At 41.6% G+C, this 16,118-nt stretch overlaps 1 protein-coding gene across 1 annotated transcript in view; it reads right to left on the bottom strand.

Moving 5' to 3' along the window:
* Positions 1 to 16,118, bottom strand: part of DCP2 (decapping mRNA 2) — a 36,585-nt gene that overhangs the window by 6,936 nt on the left and 13,531 nt on the right. The window contains 9 exon segments of the mRNA XM_038402673.2: positions 595 to 646; positions 2,630 to 2,731; positions 3,144 to 3,276; positions 4,590 to 4,697; positions 4,779 to 4,891; positions 8,090 to 8,149; positions 8,152 to 8,177; positions 8,180 to 8,222; positions 8,224 to 8,244. Coding sequence (XP_038258601.1) covers positions 595 to 646; positions 2,630 to 2,731; positions 3,144 to 3,276; positions 4,590 to 4,697; positions 4,779 to 4,891; positions 8,090 to 8,149; positions 8,152 to 8,177; positions 8,180 to 8,222; positions 8,224 to 8,244 — 658 coding nt within the window.

Genomic DNA, 16,118 nt, shown 5'->3' with positions numbered 1-16,118 from the left:
TTCTGCAAAGCCCAGGTTAGGGCAATAATTTTTTGCCAAGGTCCAAATTTCTTGGTCAAGATATAGTCAATCTCCAGACTCCAGAGAAAACAAGTAAATGAAAAGAGTTTGCAGTCCATTCAAAAGTTTCTGGTGGTCTGGATTTGGCTCGCAGTCTGCCTATTGACTACCCCTGAGTTAGGGTGACAAACTGCTTGGACACAATCCCCTTCCAAAGTGGAGACCTGGAGAAGGGGCTAAAGAGCCCCGTGGGGGCCTTAAGTCAGGTGGTGGCAATTTCAGAACAGCCCTTGCACCATCAGATACTCCAGCTCCTACACTACCATGAAAAGCCTTTTCAAATCACCACCACTCGGGCATGCCTCCCCAAGGCTCAGATCAGATATACAGTGCTTTACTTTCTGCATCAATGGTGAACTATGAGCATCTGTATATTCCACCATCCTACAGATTTCACAACTAAGGAAAGGGATCTTAAACTTCCATTTAATAAAAGGTTTCCCTTTTTGGTATGTACTGTAGTAAGTGGATGCAGTCTCAAAAATTGTTTCAAATTAATGTGTTCACATACAAAATGAAAATTAATACACTTGCCTGTTTCAAAGTTATCCTGAAGTCTTCTTGGATTAAGCTTTTTCTCACATTTCTGATTAAGAAAGCGAGCATACATTATACTCTTTAAAATACATGCCTTAATTTTAACAGTACTCAAGGAAATAAATGTAACTGCTAATTAATACCAGACTGGAAAGTTCACTCTGCAATGACAACATTTCTTTAATTAGGCATCAAATATTTGTTTTAAATCAAAGCAGCTAATTTATTATCAATCTAGCTTTAAAAAGTGAATTCTGTGATACTGCTATAAAGAATTATCTAGCGAGCATACTCCTATAAATCTTTTGAAAGTGTGAAATAGGCAGTTCACATATGCCAACTCTCTCTTTTAAGGGTTTTTTTTTTTTTAAAACAATCTAACAAGCTTCTTTTCCTGTAAGTATTTGCTATTGCAGCCTGCTGAGAGTTGAAGACAAGCTATTTACTTACTCTCAGAGTGTAGGTATCGCACCAATATTTGAAATGTGGAAACTGTATTAATGGAAATGCTTATTTGCTTAAAGAAAAAGGGGCAGATTGAGGTGCATTAAGCACATATTGTGAGAAGTGCACGCTCCAAGAGTAATTGCTAACTGGAATTCGATTTAAGTTGTACCCCTGTAGTGAATGAAGCAGGGCCCCACAGATTCCATGAAAATTGAAGAAGAAAGAAAAAAAAAAAAATCAGCCCTTGACTCAATTGTGTTTCCAAATCTCAGTTTTCATTTAAAAAAAAAGTTTTTCTAGCCTAATGGTTGTAAAGACAACATTTAAAACCTCAACCACGCATAAACTGATGCATTAATACTTGCCCAAGTCTGCCCACTGCCTGTAACAAAAGCTACAAAGTGTAAACTGCCCCATTCATCAAGGTCCCATGTACTCTATGCTTCCTAGAATATGGCATTTTCCCAGAGAGTTTGCAGAAGTCAACATTTCTTCTGTCACCAACCTCCTGACATTTCATTCTCTCCCCCTGCTTTCCCAGGACCCAGCCTGCAGCTCCCTGTTGCTCCCTTGTTTTCTCCACAATGCATGTTCCCTACCCTGTTACATGGAACCATATAGCAGGGAATTGGGAAGTCAGAGCTGAAGTCAGATTTTCAGTCAAGAGTGGGGAGAACCAAAGAAGTGTAGGCTGGCGAGATGAACTGCCTGGACAATAGTACAGCAAATGAGGCCTAAGAAGACAGGGAGATAAGCCACTGAAGGTGGCTACAAATCCCCTCTAGTCCCTGGCCCGGTGGGGGTGGGGGTGGGGGGGATGGTGCAGTTTTCTGAGCTTGGCCAAATGGACAATATTGCAAGAGCCAAGGCACAGGTTGTAGAACCAGGCCACAGGGAGAGCACGGTGAAAAACCCATCCCCAAAAAATACCACTGCCAAAAACAGTCAGATACATTTTGTTAACAAGATTTTCTCTGACCAATGACCCAGCTGAGGGTGTTTGCATGGTGGTAAGGAGATGGGAATTAATAGTATTTTATGGTGACTCAGTAAGTTAATGTCATGGGATTCAGGGTTTGTTGAGGCAGAACTTGATCCCATTGTGCCATGGATATAGGTTCAAAGCCTATACCTCAAATTGTAGCCAGGCAGAAAGGAGGGGAGTGACTCAGCATATACTTTACATTTTCAAACTCAGTGGTTTTGCCATACCCAAGTAAAATATTTACACACATTTTTAAGCAGCAGATATTTTGCCATTGCAATGTACAGTACTAGACCATACTCTGTCAAAATACCTGGACTATTACAGGAAGGAAGGAACATCTATTGAAGGTTCACTTTAATACGCATTAGAATTCAGTTACAAAATGCTAATTGGATAAATTATATTATTCAATACTCTGCAAGTGTACATATATATGGAATGAGAAATGTCACCTGCAGTGCGTACATTGAATACTATCATTTAGATCTGTTTTCATGGACATGCAATTTAACATTCCATCAGCAAAACCCCAGTTTACACACTCAGTTAAATGTCACCAAAATGTGTTAATGCAAGAACTATGGCTGTCAATCTTACCAATGTGTGGTTCTGTTTCATTGGCTGACTGTGGACCCCGTTTGTCCTCTTCTTTTGGTTAGAAGTGTCTTGATATTGCTTTCTACCATTACCCCTCATGTTCTGAGTCAGCCACACCCAAAAAAGGTAATACAAATAAAGGTTAAGTGCTAGTGTCACACCCTACTGCATTATGATACCACTTGTATAGCAACTGTCATCCAAGTACCTCAAATCATTTTAAGGTTTAGAAGTTGAGGCACAAGGAAGTTATAGCTACTGTTCAAGGTTACTCCGCAATCCAGTGGCAGAGGTGGGAAAACACTCTGGGTCTGCTGATACCTAGTTCCCTGGTCTAATCACTAGACATGCTCCTTTCCATGATATAATGAAGTCCCATCACTTAAAGCAATAAACCCGAAACAGTCTATCCCCCTACCAAAAAAAAAAAAAAAAAAAAGTGAATCTGAACGAAGCACTACCACTGATTTTAAAGGGTCCTAACAAATCCAATGGATTTGGAAATTAAACCTACCTTTATTTTTAGAGCTTCAGACATCTCAGAATGATTGTTACATGGCTTCTGTTGCTGTGGTTGTCTGTACTTTGTCCACTGGTCTCCTGGAGAGCCATCTGTAAACACCTGCTGGCTATAACGAAGTTTAGATCTATCCCATTTAAAAAGAAAAAAAAAATTATCTGCAAAAGAACTTTGATTCAAGACTATTATGATCAGAGCAGAAATACACATTGTTCTGCTTCTCCAGACAATTTTACAAGATAAGCTGAAACACTGGATCTTAACCTTAATATTCTCTCCACTCACTAAACTTGTTTTGCTTATTTTGAGGAAGTTATGCACAAGGGGGAAAAAATATGACTTTATAAAGCAATAGTATGTGACAAGTAAAAAGAAGATTTCTTATTCTAGAATCCTGTCACTTGTAGTGTTGCATGGATACCAAGTGGGTACACCTTGATACTTTATTTATGACATGAGTGGGGGTGCTGAACTGACTCAGATTGCTGATGGGGAACCTCCCTTTGTCAACCTGAACTGGTTTGAGAAGTTGCTCAGTCACATGACTGCTAGGAAACCAATGTACATTGCCAAAGGGCCACAGTAATATATCAGCAGCCCCCTATAAGCTCCCCCCCCCGCACTCCCAGAGCTCCCCCTCCATCCCCGCACCTCCCGATCAGCTGTTTCATGGCACGCACGAAGCTCGGGGGGGGGGGGTGAAGTGTGAGGGCATAGCAGGTTATGGGGAGGGGGCAGGAATGGATGGAGTGTGGGTAGGGCCTGTGGCAGAGCAAGGGGTTGAGCAGTGAGCACCCCCTGGCACATTGGGAAGTTGATGTCTGTAGCTCCAGCCCCGGAGTCGGTGCCTGTACAAGGAGCCACATATTAAACTTCTGAAGAGCCGCATGTGGCTCCGGAGCCACAGGTTGGCCACCCTTGATCTAAGATCTCCCTGTGATTTCACACTTTACAAGATCATTTTTTCAATGGCCCCCGAATCACCATGACAACATTGGTTTTATCCAACTTTCCTTGAAATTGACATTACTTTGAAATTACTTTTAAGTATCATGACTATTAGTGATTTGGCACCTCTCCTTCCTTTCAGCACTACAATGATTATTTTAGAAAGCATATCTACCTGTTCTACCTTCTGATAGAGAATTTCAGTTTTATAAAAAGTTTCTCCTTCACTTGCTTTTCATATTCCCATATAGGAACTCGGGACATTCTCTCAGTTTTGCCATATTCTAAAATTTTCCATACAAGTAGTTTCAAGCACATTAGGGAACTAATTAACCTCTCCATCCTACTAACAGTTCTATGGATCTCTCTATAATCTATTATATTAACCCATTCTGAGAAAAAAAAAAAAGAGTGGACATTCTTCTGCTTTGTGTAGCCATTGATTTATAAAAATACTGTTGACAGACATGTCAAAACGATCTAGTTTCCTACCTTGTTTTCTCCATGTTGAGCTTGGATGGTGTGCTCCCAGTGGACGAAAATCCATTGTCACTATCAGAGGAGTCCCCATACCTTCGAGAAAGCCAGTCTCTCAATGGTCTGTGAAGAAGTTAGCGTTTTGTCAACAAAATCCAGTGTCCTGAAAACAAGAGGCTAGACTTTGGCTTATCCTGAACATACCTGATGAAGGGAATGGCCATGAAAAACTTGTTAGGTGCCAAACCTAGCTTGGACTTTGGGGTCATGTCATTTCTATGGCATGGTAATTTGTCAATTGAGAACCATTCAATGTTCTGAAACACAGAAAAAAGTAATTACTTTAGTGAAGTCATCAAGGGACTTAAGCAAATACACATCATCCACAATGATTTTCTTTAAAATCAAAAAACTACAGCTAGAGTCTGAATTAGTGAACCATGACAGAGCTGCTGAACAATACAGGTTATTTTAAATGCTGATCACTTTTCTGGCCACAACCACAATGTAACAGACATGACAATGCAAGTCTGCAGTGTTGTTGTAGCTGTGTTGATCCCAGAACATGAGAGAGACCTGAACATGAGTTCTGTGCAACTTGAAAGCCTGTATCTTACACCAACCAAGGTGGTCCATTAAAAGATATTGTACCCCATTGTCTCTCTGTTACAATACATAAAAATTGTAAAATGATAGGTTTCAGAGTAGCAGCCGTGTTAGTCTGTATTCGCAAAAAGAAAAGGAGTACTTGTGGCACCTTAGAGACTACCACATTTATTAGAGCATAAGCTTTCATGAGCTACAGCTCACTTCATCGGATGCATCGATGAAGTGAGCTGTAGCTCACGAAAGCTTATGCTCTAATAAATGTGTTAGTCTCTAAGGTGCCACAAGTACTCCTTTTCTTTTTGTAAAATGATAGAATCCCTAAAATGTGGAATGCAGTACACAATACCTCAATTATTGAAAGTTAGTTCATTTAAAATAAAAAGTCTGCAACAACATATCGTATATACTCCATCATAAGCCAGTTTGTTTATAAACCAACCCCCACCCCCAAGATGGGTAAGTAAAATTGAAAAATTTTTATGACCCATTCATAAACCGACCCTATAATTCAGGGGTCAGCAAACTTTGGCTCCCGGGCCATCAGGATAAGCGGCTGGTGGGCTGAGATGGTTTGTTTACCTCGAGCGTCTGCAGGCACGGAGGTAAACCTAAGTAAACAAAAAGTATCCCGGTGCACCAGCTGCTTACCCTGACATGCCAGGACAGCAACTGATGGGGAAATTTTTTTTTTGGGAAGGGGGGAGAAGCTGGGGGTCAGGGGAGTAACCCGGTGACCACCCCCCCATGACCCAATCCCTAGCCCGGGACTCCACACTCTCACCATCCCATCCCTTCCCACCTTATCTGGGGAGGGTCAGTGGAGGATGTCTGGCCTGGCCGGAGCTGCTTCGGCAGGCTGGGCAGTGTGACCGCAGCCTGCTCCAACGGGCCAGACTGGGTGGCACAGCCACAGCGTGCTCTGGTGGGCAGGGCCAAGCAGCAGAGTTGCAGCCTGCCAGCCCCAGAGCTGCAGCTGCTTCGGAGGCTGAGGGGAGAGCAGCATAGCCAAAAGCTGAGAGACTCTGGCCTCACCTCTTCACTTCTGGCTCTGGGGACTCTCCTTGCTCCCTCTGTTGAGGGGAGGGGCTGTGTCCCGCCTCTCCCCTCTCTATACCCATTCATAGCCGACCCCACTTCTCTGATGCTTTCCTTTTTTACTAAAAAAAAAAAATAATCTGCTTTTGAATGAGTATATATGGTAGTTCATGACTGTTCACTGAATGCCCTAGAGAGGATACAAATAACTTTCAAAGCTTGTCTCTGTCTCCCTGCCACCTCCCCCAACCCATCCTATTTTATGACCAAACAGAAGCAGATCATCATCAGCCACTCAGAGGATGCCCCAGCACACATTATGTTGATGTCAATAGAACTGAAAAACACCCTGAGAGTATCAATCCCTGCTTATGGTAGAGGACAAAGAAATGGAAGCAAACAAAAGTAAAGGGGAGGGAAGGGGGAACGCAGGGCAAATGCCTTTTATACTATATTGTGAGGATTTTACAAAAGATGTTTTTAACTATCACAACTTTATAGTACACAGGGTATAAAACAAAGAAATTAAATATACAAAACCCCAGTTAACCCCCTTCCATGAGTCAGTTCAGCTGGATGCTCCAGCAGGTTCTGCAATTCACATGATACTCACTCAGGGGAGAACATGAGAGATGCTGAAGGGCCTTTACCCAGAACACAAAAATGGAAATCAAGGTTTTAACTAGACTAGTGGTTCTTAAACTGTGGGTCGGGACCCCAAAGTCACTCAGGCTTCGGCTGCAGCCTTGGGCGGTGGGGCTCAGGTTACAGGCCCCTTACCCGGGGCTTAAGTCTTGGGGCTTCGGCTTTGCCTGGCCTCCCCCAGCCCGGGGACCTTGAGCTTCAGCTTTGGCTTCAGTCCTGGGTGGTGGGGCTGAAGCCCTTGGGCTTCAGCTTCCCCCCGCTTCCCGAAGCCCTTGGGCTTCAGCTTTTCCCCTCCCCAACCTGGACCTCAGGCCGGCTCAGGCTTCGGTCCCCAATCCTGGGGCATGTAGTAATTTTTGTTGTCAGGAAAGGGGTCGCAATGCAATGAAGTTCGAGAACCCCTGAACTAGACCCAGTCAAGAGGGTGCTTAACAAGGAGCTAGCAATTTACAACTCTGGGGAACCAACCTAAGGGGGAGAAGAGGAATGTTTAATCGTGTGCTGTTGTCCCTATTACACGTAGTATTCAAAAGATATAGCTAAAGTTGGCAGTAATTCTAGTCTTAAAACAAAAATTGCTGTAGAAATTAAAATGTTATCTGTATGATGAGAGAATTCAAGTTTCAGGAGGCGAGGAATGTCACAGGCAGTGACAAGCACTTCTCAGCAATCAGGTACTTTAATTTCCTTCTCCATCCCAACAGCTTCCTAGAAGTCCACTGAGTTCAGCTCTCTCACACAATGGTGGCTCCCATGGTGTCTCACAGCCAAGTCTATCTTCTGCTACCCATCTATACACTAGGTCTGGATTGTACAGACTGCTTATAGAAATAAAGCAAGCCCCATTTTCCTCTTCCACTGCATAGGTTAACATTACAGTATCCTTAATATTATATCCTTACAGAAAATATATGTTTAAGACATATAAAAAGGTTAACTGCAAAAATATTTGCGGGAAGAGAGAAAGTGGGATGTGCTTTATGTTAGAGTCACCTGCACCTCCGGTGCCAATTTATGATGGAGCCAAGTGTCATAATGAACAGTTGGCAGCAATCAGTCTTCACATCAGACCTGCAGACAAGTGACAAAAACCTAAAGTGATGACATGCTGCTTTTACTCCATCTGGGGCATTCATCACCCTTTTGTTTAATATTTAGCTTTAATCAACCTTTGCTGACGGTAGTGCAACCTGAAAAATCTTTAGAAATAAATCAAACTATTGTACCCGAATTTCTCTTCTGGTTTTGGGGTGAATTTTGTGTCCTTTGGAACATCCTGGAATGATGTGTACAAGCGTGCTAGCTGATCATTGATCGTAGTTCAATGTAGTCATCTTTGCAGATGTAATCTTTGATATCCAAAGCCAGTTTCTTCAAACACCTGAGAAGCACACAGATCAAATTAGAATTGTCAAGTCATACCTCAAACTCGATTTTTGAAAGGCTAAATCTCAGAAGGGAACCTTTATTACTAGTTCTCAGATAGCGATTGTAATATGTTGCACTATGCACAGACACTGATTGCTAATGAAAGAACATAACCTCTGTACACTCCAATTTTGTGCATTACAGCTCAAGAGTGTGAAGTGGAAAGGAATTTAGGATACTGCTGCAAAAGCGCACTGCCAACTAGCAAATACAAGGCAACCAGCGTGGCTGGCTTGTTGATGCTGGCTGGGACACACGAAAAAGTATTGTGCTTCAATATAAATAGTTAAACTAATTGATTTTTTCTAAACAGGGGAAGGTTTTTTTTTTTGTCATTATTTCCCTACAAACCCTTTTTCTGGATGTCTCAAATTCCTAACTTGGGTTTCTACACTTTAGTTCTTTTCCCATCCTACATAGTACTAATAACTGCCTCCAGACGCCAACCCCCACAACTATTTCCTTTCGGCTTATCGGTTAGTTCTTGTATCACAACAATTCATGCAGTTACCATTAAATTCACTCTGAGTAATATACTTTTACTAACACACAGATTAAGTCACTAAATTCAAACTGGGCATCTAAGGTGATAATGGGGATACGGAACTCAGAATTACTCAGTCTGCTGACATACTATTACAATGTTACTCAGAAGGAATTAAAGTGCTAAGCCTGTGACAGGATCACTATACACACTAAAAAAAAAAAAGTATATTATGGATCAACATTTTTACTGAAGTATTTCACGTTTCACCGTTGGAGAATGAAAAGATCCTACCCCTTAGATGGACACAAATTAAGACTAGATGTAGATTAATTTAAAAGAGAATATTTCATCCACTTCATATTATAACAAAACATTTATACTCCTATCAGGTATCATTACTGAGACGAGCAGAACATGCAGTTATAAGATAATAATCCTGATGTTTAAGGCTTTTTTTTTTTTTTGGCAAAGTGATGTGTGGAGGAAGGGGACTCCAGTTTCTCCCCTTCTCACCAAACACACCATTTTAGAAACTGAAAAACCAGCATTACTGGAAGCTTTTGATCAATGCCCTGGACTGAAATGTTGCAAATGCCTTACAAAAAAAGACAGCCCTGAGGAATCTTAATGAAGACACATGTACATCTGTGAACCAACATGTACAACAAACTGGTTGGAAGCGAAGTTTGTTCAGCATAATGACAAATTTCACTGAGATCTGTGCCCACCTCTATATATAATCTGGGTCGTCTTGATTAACAGATGTTTTCACAGTCTAGCTTTTCCCTATAGAGTCAGCATTGTTCTCTGGATTATTCATTTTGCCAAAATACATGAGAAAATTTGTAAAAATCTGTAAATTAAGTCTCTGTGTAGTTGTGGGCAGACTGTTGGGAGTGCAGATTTTCTGGAAGAAACAACCCTTCTACTACTTTATATACACATTGAGAAAATTTTCAAAGATTAATGAAAAGGGAGCAAAATTAAAATGAAACTGATGTTTAGCAGTTCCTCCTATGTGGCAAGACCATATTTACAAAAACAAGCCATTAAGGGAAGCTGTTTCATAGTAAGGAGTAAGGTTTGAGGATCTGACATAAAAGTTTTTAAAACAGGAAAGATTAAGATATGCCCTAATAACCTTTATATGGTGGTTCTCAAAGTTTTGTACTGGTGATCCCTTTCACATAGCAAGCCTGAGTGTAAGCCCCTGTATAAATTAAAAACACTTTTTTATATATTTAACACCATTATAAATGCTGGAGGCAAAGTGGAACTTTGGGTACAGGCGGACAGCTCACGACTCCCCATATAATAACCTTGTGACCCCTGAGGGGTACCGACCCTCAGTTTGAGATCCCCTGCTTTAATATTTAGTCCATAAAATGGATGACAGATCTAGAAGATACACACACTGCCAAAAGAAAGTCAACTTATTTTACGGTCTCTGGGGACAAATGCAAGAGCTTTAAAAAAAAAATAAAATAAAATAAAATGACAGTTCGCCTAATGCTGTTAACTTCGGACTAGTCTCCAATGCAAAAGGAAAGTGTTGGGTCAGAATAGAAACTAGGGGGGAAAAAGATATACAAGTTTTGGTGAATGATGTTCTAAACTGATGGTTTGTAAAAGCAACACAGAAATGAAAACCAAAGGTTTTTGTCAGATCAAGCCTATTCTCTCAACGCAGCTCCATGCAAAAGAACAAACAAGAAAATTAAGTAGCAAAAAAACTTTAACCCAGAGTTAAGGTTGCCTGGTGATAGTTTGTGCCTCTCCAGAATACCAAGTTCCATGATACCCCAATTTGTGAAAACCAGGAAAAACAGAGTTAAGGTATATAACCTTAACTCTGCACCCCTTGGAGCGGTCAATAGCCACTGAGAATTATCTGCATACACTCCAGCTGTATTCACCATTAGCTGCATTAAACAGTGAAGGAATAACTTGAGCAGCTTTGAAGACTCGTCATTGGGATTGAGAGAATCTGATGGGCTGTGGCCTCTCAGAGTACAGGTGAGTCCCTCTCCCTAACCAGTCAAAGGAAAGAGGTGCATTTGTACCTTGGGAGCATGCCTCATTTTAGTTCATTGTGTAGGCTGCGTTAGTAGGGGCACAGGGTTCTTCTTGCTAGGGAGATTGTCAGTTGTTAGGTGAGTGTGGTCTGTTAGTTAATGAAAGGTAAATGACAATTATAGTGTTTGATCGTATTGTCCCTGGAGAATCCCATTGGAACTAGTATTTGCACACCTCTCCGGGGGTGGCTTCTTGTGAGGGGTCACAAGCTGAGTAAATATGCCAAATCAGCCTCTGCTGTTCTCCTATTTACCCTTCCCATGGAAATACTTACAATCCCACAGTACCACATACACAATTTCATTTTCAATACAATGAACTCCAAAGACATTTAAACTAATTCAATAAGGTTTAATTCAACTCAAAGTTCACTAAGCATATTGCAGGCTCTTGTCAGTCTGCCACAATGTCTTGTCAAATATCGTATAGCAGTGCACAATCTTGTCACCTGGTGGTAGTACCTTTTAAAATACAGAAGTAAATGAATGTATTTTGTACAACAGCCTTCTTTGGTATTTACTCCTGGGAGAATTCTGGACCAAAAAAAATTAAAAATTCTTCATATAGTATTTTAGAATTTGGCATATTTTATTTGTCAAAACAATATAATCAAGGCAGTTTCAATTATTTTGGCAATTTATTTCAAAATACCTGTCCGCAAGTATATCTAACAATACAGACAACGAAAAAAAGATGCAGGATATGTTTTTTGACAAACAGATTCCTTACTAGGCCTATTAATACAGAACTTTGAGTAATAATTTATTTAAACTACAATACAGAAACGTATTTCCCACATTCCTCAGCGGCGGTGCAAAGGCTTGGGGGAATCAGAGGTAATACAGCGGCACAGGAGCTAGCAAACAGAGCTCTAAACAGGGGAGTTTGAGTGGGAGTTCTGTTGGAGGAGAAGGTAGTTGTACTTGGTTTTGTATTTTTAGTGTGTGTGTGCGCGCGCGCGCGCGTGTGTAGGGGCTTTGTGCTTGGAGAGCAGCTGAGCCCTGCTTAGGGGGTGGGGCTTCTGACTAGGGGTCCTATAAACGTAGCCAGCCAGTCAGGCAGCGGCACAGGAGCTAGCAAATGGATCTCTAAACAGGGGAGTTTGAGTGGGAGTTCGTATTGTGGTGCTTGTTTGGGGTTTGCTTTTGCTGGGGAGGTGTCTTTTGGTGTGGCTTGTGTTTCCCAGATTAACAGGATTTAGGTGGGAAGGCGATGACAGATACAGAGGCAGCTGTGGGAGTGACTCCTGTAGTGGAAGTCACATTGAGGATCACTGGATGTAGAAGCTGTGGTATGTACATGATCCTGGAGGGGGGAACCGGTAAGAGTTTTTTCTGCATGAAATGTCGTCTGATAGAGCTGATGGAGGAAAAGATCCGAGGTTTGGAGATGCAGGTGGAAAGTCTTGTTGAGTTTAGGAAGAGGTTTGAGCAAATGATGGAGCAAAGATATGAGGTATCTGAAGGGAAAAGCTCAGACTTACAGATGGAAGCAGGGCTGGGGAATTTTGAGGGGAGACTGGGTGAGGAAAGTGGTCAGTGGAAACATGTGACTAAAAGAACCAGGCAGAGGAAAAGACAGGCTAGTGAAGGAGAAATAGAGCTTAGGAATAGGTTTGCAGAGTTGGAAAATGAAGAAGGGGTTCAGCAGGTATTTGTTGTAGATAGAAGGGTAAGAGAAGAAGAGAGGCTAGGCCTATAGGAAAAGCGGAAGAGTCAAGGGAGACTACACCAAATATGAACCCCAGGAGGATACAGGATGGGTTGAAGAGGATTATAAGGGAAAATAGGATGGAAAGAACTTGCAGCCAGAGGGAACGGGGAGAGACTGGAGAATAGCACCGTCACCAGGAAAAGGCAAGTCTATGTGATAGGGGACTCTTTATTCAGAAGAATAGACAGGCCTGTAACTAGAGCTGATCCTGAGAATAGAAGGTGTGCTGTCTTCCGGGTGCTAAGATACGGGATGTAGACCTGAGGTTGAAAAGGATCCTAAAGGGAGCGGGAAAGAATCCCCTAATTATCCTTCATGTGGGAACAAATGATACGGCTAGATTCTCGCTGGAAAGTATTAAGGGAGACTATGCTAGGCTGGGGAAGACGCTTAAGGAAATTGAGGGCTCAGGTGATCTTTAGCGGGATCCTTCCTGTTCCTAGAGAAGGGCAACAAAGGTGTGACAAGATTATGACCGGTCAACAGATGGCTTAGGCAGTGGTGCTATAAGGGGGCTTTGGGATGTATGGCCACTGGGAGGCATTCACGGACAGAGGACAGTTCCTCGGGATGGACTTTCATCTGAGTAGGGAAGGAAATAGACTTCTAGGATCGAGGCTGGCACAACTGATAAAGAGAGCTTTAAACTAGGAATTAGGGGGAGATGGATGGGAGATGTCCAGGAAATCTCCATGCCAGATTTTAGCATTGAGAGGGAAGAAGGCGAAGTAAGAAAGGATACAGCCGTGGGTAGGAGAATGCATATAAGGAGTGAGGGCAGTGTGGGAATACTAGTCTAATAGGTTATACTGGCTGTAGAATGACTGTGCCTAATAGGGTACAAAATGTGAGCGAGGCCAAACAGCAAAAAATTAGGATGGTTATACACCAAGGCGAGAAGCCTAGGTAACGAAATGGAGGAACTAGAGCTACTGGTGCAGGGAAGTGAAACCAGATATTATAGGGATAACAGAAACATGGTGGGAATAGTAGTCATGACTGGGCTACAGGTATTGAAGGGTATGTGCTGTTTAGGAAAGACAAACAAAGGTAAAGGGGGTGGAGTAGCATTGTATATCAATGATGAGGTAGAATGTAAAGAATAGAAGCGATGCAATGGATAAGACAGAGTCCGTCTGGGCAAAAATTACATTGGGGAAGAAAACTAGTAAAGCCTCTCCTACGATAGTGCTTGGGGTGTGCTATAGACCTCCGGGGATCTAATCTGGATATGGATAGAGCCCTTTTTAATGTCTTTAATAAAGTAAATACTAATGGAAACTGTGATCATGGGAGACTTTAACTTCCCAGACATAGACTGGAGGACTAGTGCTAGTAATAATAATAGGGCTCAGATTTTCCTAGATGCGATAGCTGATGGATTCCTCATCAAGTAGTTGCTGAACCGACGAGAGGGGATGCCATTTTAGATTTAATTTTGGTGAGTAGCGAGGACCTCATAGAAGAAATGTTGTAGGGGACAATCTTGGCTCAAGTGATCATGAGCTAATTCAGTTCAAACTAAATGGAAGGATTAACAAAAAAAATCTGCAACTAGGGTTTTTGATTTCAAAAGGGCTGACTTTCAAAACTTAGGAAATTAGTTAGGGAAGTGGATTGGACTGAAGAACTTTTGGATCTAAAGGTAGAGGAGGCCTGGGATTACTTTAAATCAAAACTGCAGAAGCTATCGGAAGCCTGTATCCCAAGAAAGGGGAAAAATTCATAGGAAGGAGTTGTAGACCAAGCTGGATGAGCAAGCATCTCAGAGAGGTGATTAAGAAGAAAGCAGAAAGCAATACAGGGAGTGGAAGACGGGAGGGATCAGCAAGGAAAGCTACCTAATTGAGGTCAGAACATGTAGGGATAAAGTGAGACAGGCTAAAAGTCGAGTAGAGTTGGACCTTGCAAAGGGAATTAAAACCAATAGTAAAGGTCTATAGCCATATAATAAGAAGAAACTAAGAAAGAAGAAGTGGGGCCGCTTAACACTGAGGATGGAGTGGAGGTTAAAGATAATCTAGGCATGGCCCAATATCTAAACAATACTTTGCCTCAGTCTTAATAAGGCTAAAGAGGATCTTGGGGATAATGGTAGCATGACAAATGGGAAGGAGGATATAGAGGTAGATATACCATATCTGAGGTAGAAGCAAAACGGAAACAGCTTAATGGGACTAAATCGGGGGGCCCAGATACTCTTCATCCAAGAATGTTAAAGGAATTGGCACCTGAAATTGCAAGCCCATTAGCAAGAATTTTAATGAATCTGTAAACTCAGGAGTAGTACCGAATGATTGGAGAATTGCTAATCTAGTTCCTATTTTTAAGAAAGGAAAAAAAAAGTGATCCGGGTAACTACAGGCCAGTTAGTTTGACATCTATAGTATGCAAGGTCCTGGAAAAAATTTTGAAGGAGAAATTAGTTAAGGACATTGAAGTCAATGGTAAATGGGACAAAATACAACATGGTTTTACAAAAGGTAGATCGTGCCAAACCAACCTAATCTCCTTTATCTAAAAAATCTGTTACTTTTTCAAAAAAGGAAATGCAGTGGATCTAATTTACCTAGATTTCAGTAAGGCATTTGATACCGTGCCACATGGGGAATTATTAGTTAAATTGGAGAAGATGGGGATCAATATGAACATCAAAAGGTGGATAAGGAATTGGTTTAAAGGGAGACTGCAACAGGTCCTACTGAAAGGCGAACTGTCAGGCTGGAGGGAGGTTACCAGTGGAGGTTCCTCAGGGATCGGTTTTGGGACCAATCTTATTTATTCTGTTAATTACTGACCTTGGCACAAAAAGTGGGAGTGTGCTAATAAAGTGTGCAGATGATACAAAGCTGGAAGGTATTGCCAATTCGGAGAAGGATCGGGATAATTATACAAATGGATGTATGGATGACCTTTGTAAACTGGAGTATAGTAATAGGATGAAATTATAGTGAGAAGTGTAAGGTTAGCATTTAGAGATTTATAACAAGAATTTTAGTTATAAGTTGGGGACGCATCAATTAGAAGCAACGGAAGAGGAGAAGGACCTTGCAGTATTGGTTGATCATAGGATGACTGTGAGCTGCCAATGTGATATGGCTGTGAAAAAAGCTAATGCGGTTTTGGGATGCATCAGGAGAGGCATTTCCAGTAGGGATAAGGAAGTTTAGTACCGTTATACAAGGCACTGGTGACACCTCACCTAGAATACCTGTGTGCAGTTCTGGTCTCCCATGTTTAAAAAGGATGAATTCAACTGGAGCAGGTACAGAGAAGGGCTACTAGGATGATCCGAGGAATGGAAAACTTGTCTTATGAAAGGAGACTCAAGGAGCTTGGCTTGTTTAGCCTAACTAAAAGAAGCTTGAGGGGAGATATGATTGCTCTCTATAAATATATCAGAGGGATAAATACAGGAGAGGGAAGGAATTATTTCAGCTCAGCACCAATGTGGACACAAGAACAAATGGGTATAACTGGCCACCAGGAAGTTTAGACTGAAATCAGACGAAGGTTTTAACATCAGAGGAGTGAAGTTTTGGAATAGCCTT

This window comes from Dermochelys coriacea, chromosome 5 (genome assembly GCF_009764565.3).
Source record: "Dermochelys coriacea isolate rDerCor1 chromosome 5, rDerCor1.pri.v4, whole genome shotgun sequence".
In the NCBI taxonomy this organism is placed as follows: Eukaryota; Metazoa; Chordata; order Testudines; family Dermochelyidae; genus Dermochelys; species Dermochelys coriacea.
This window is presented reverse-complemented; position numbering and strand designations above follow the sequence as displayed.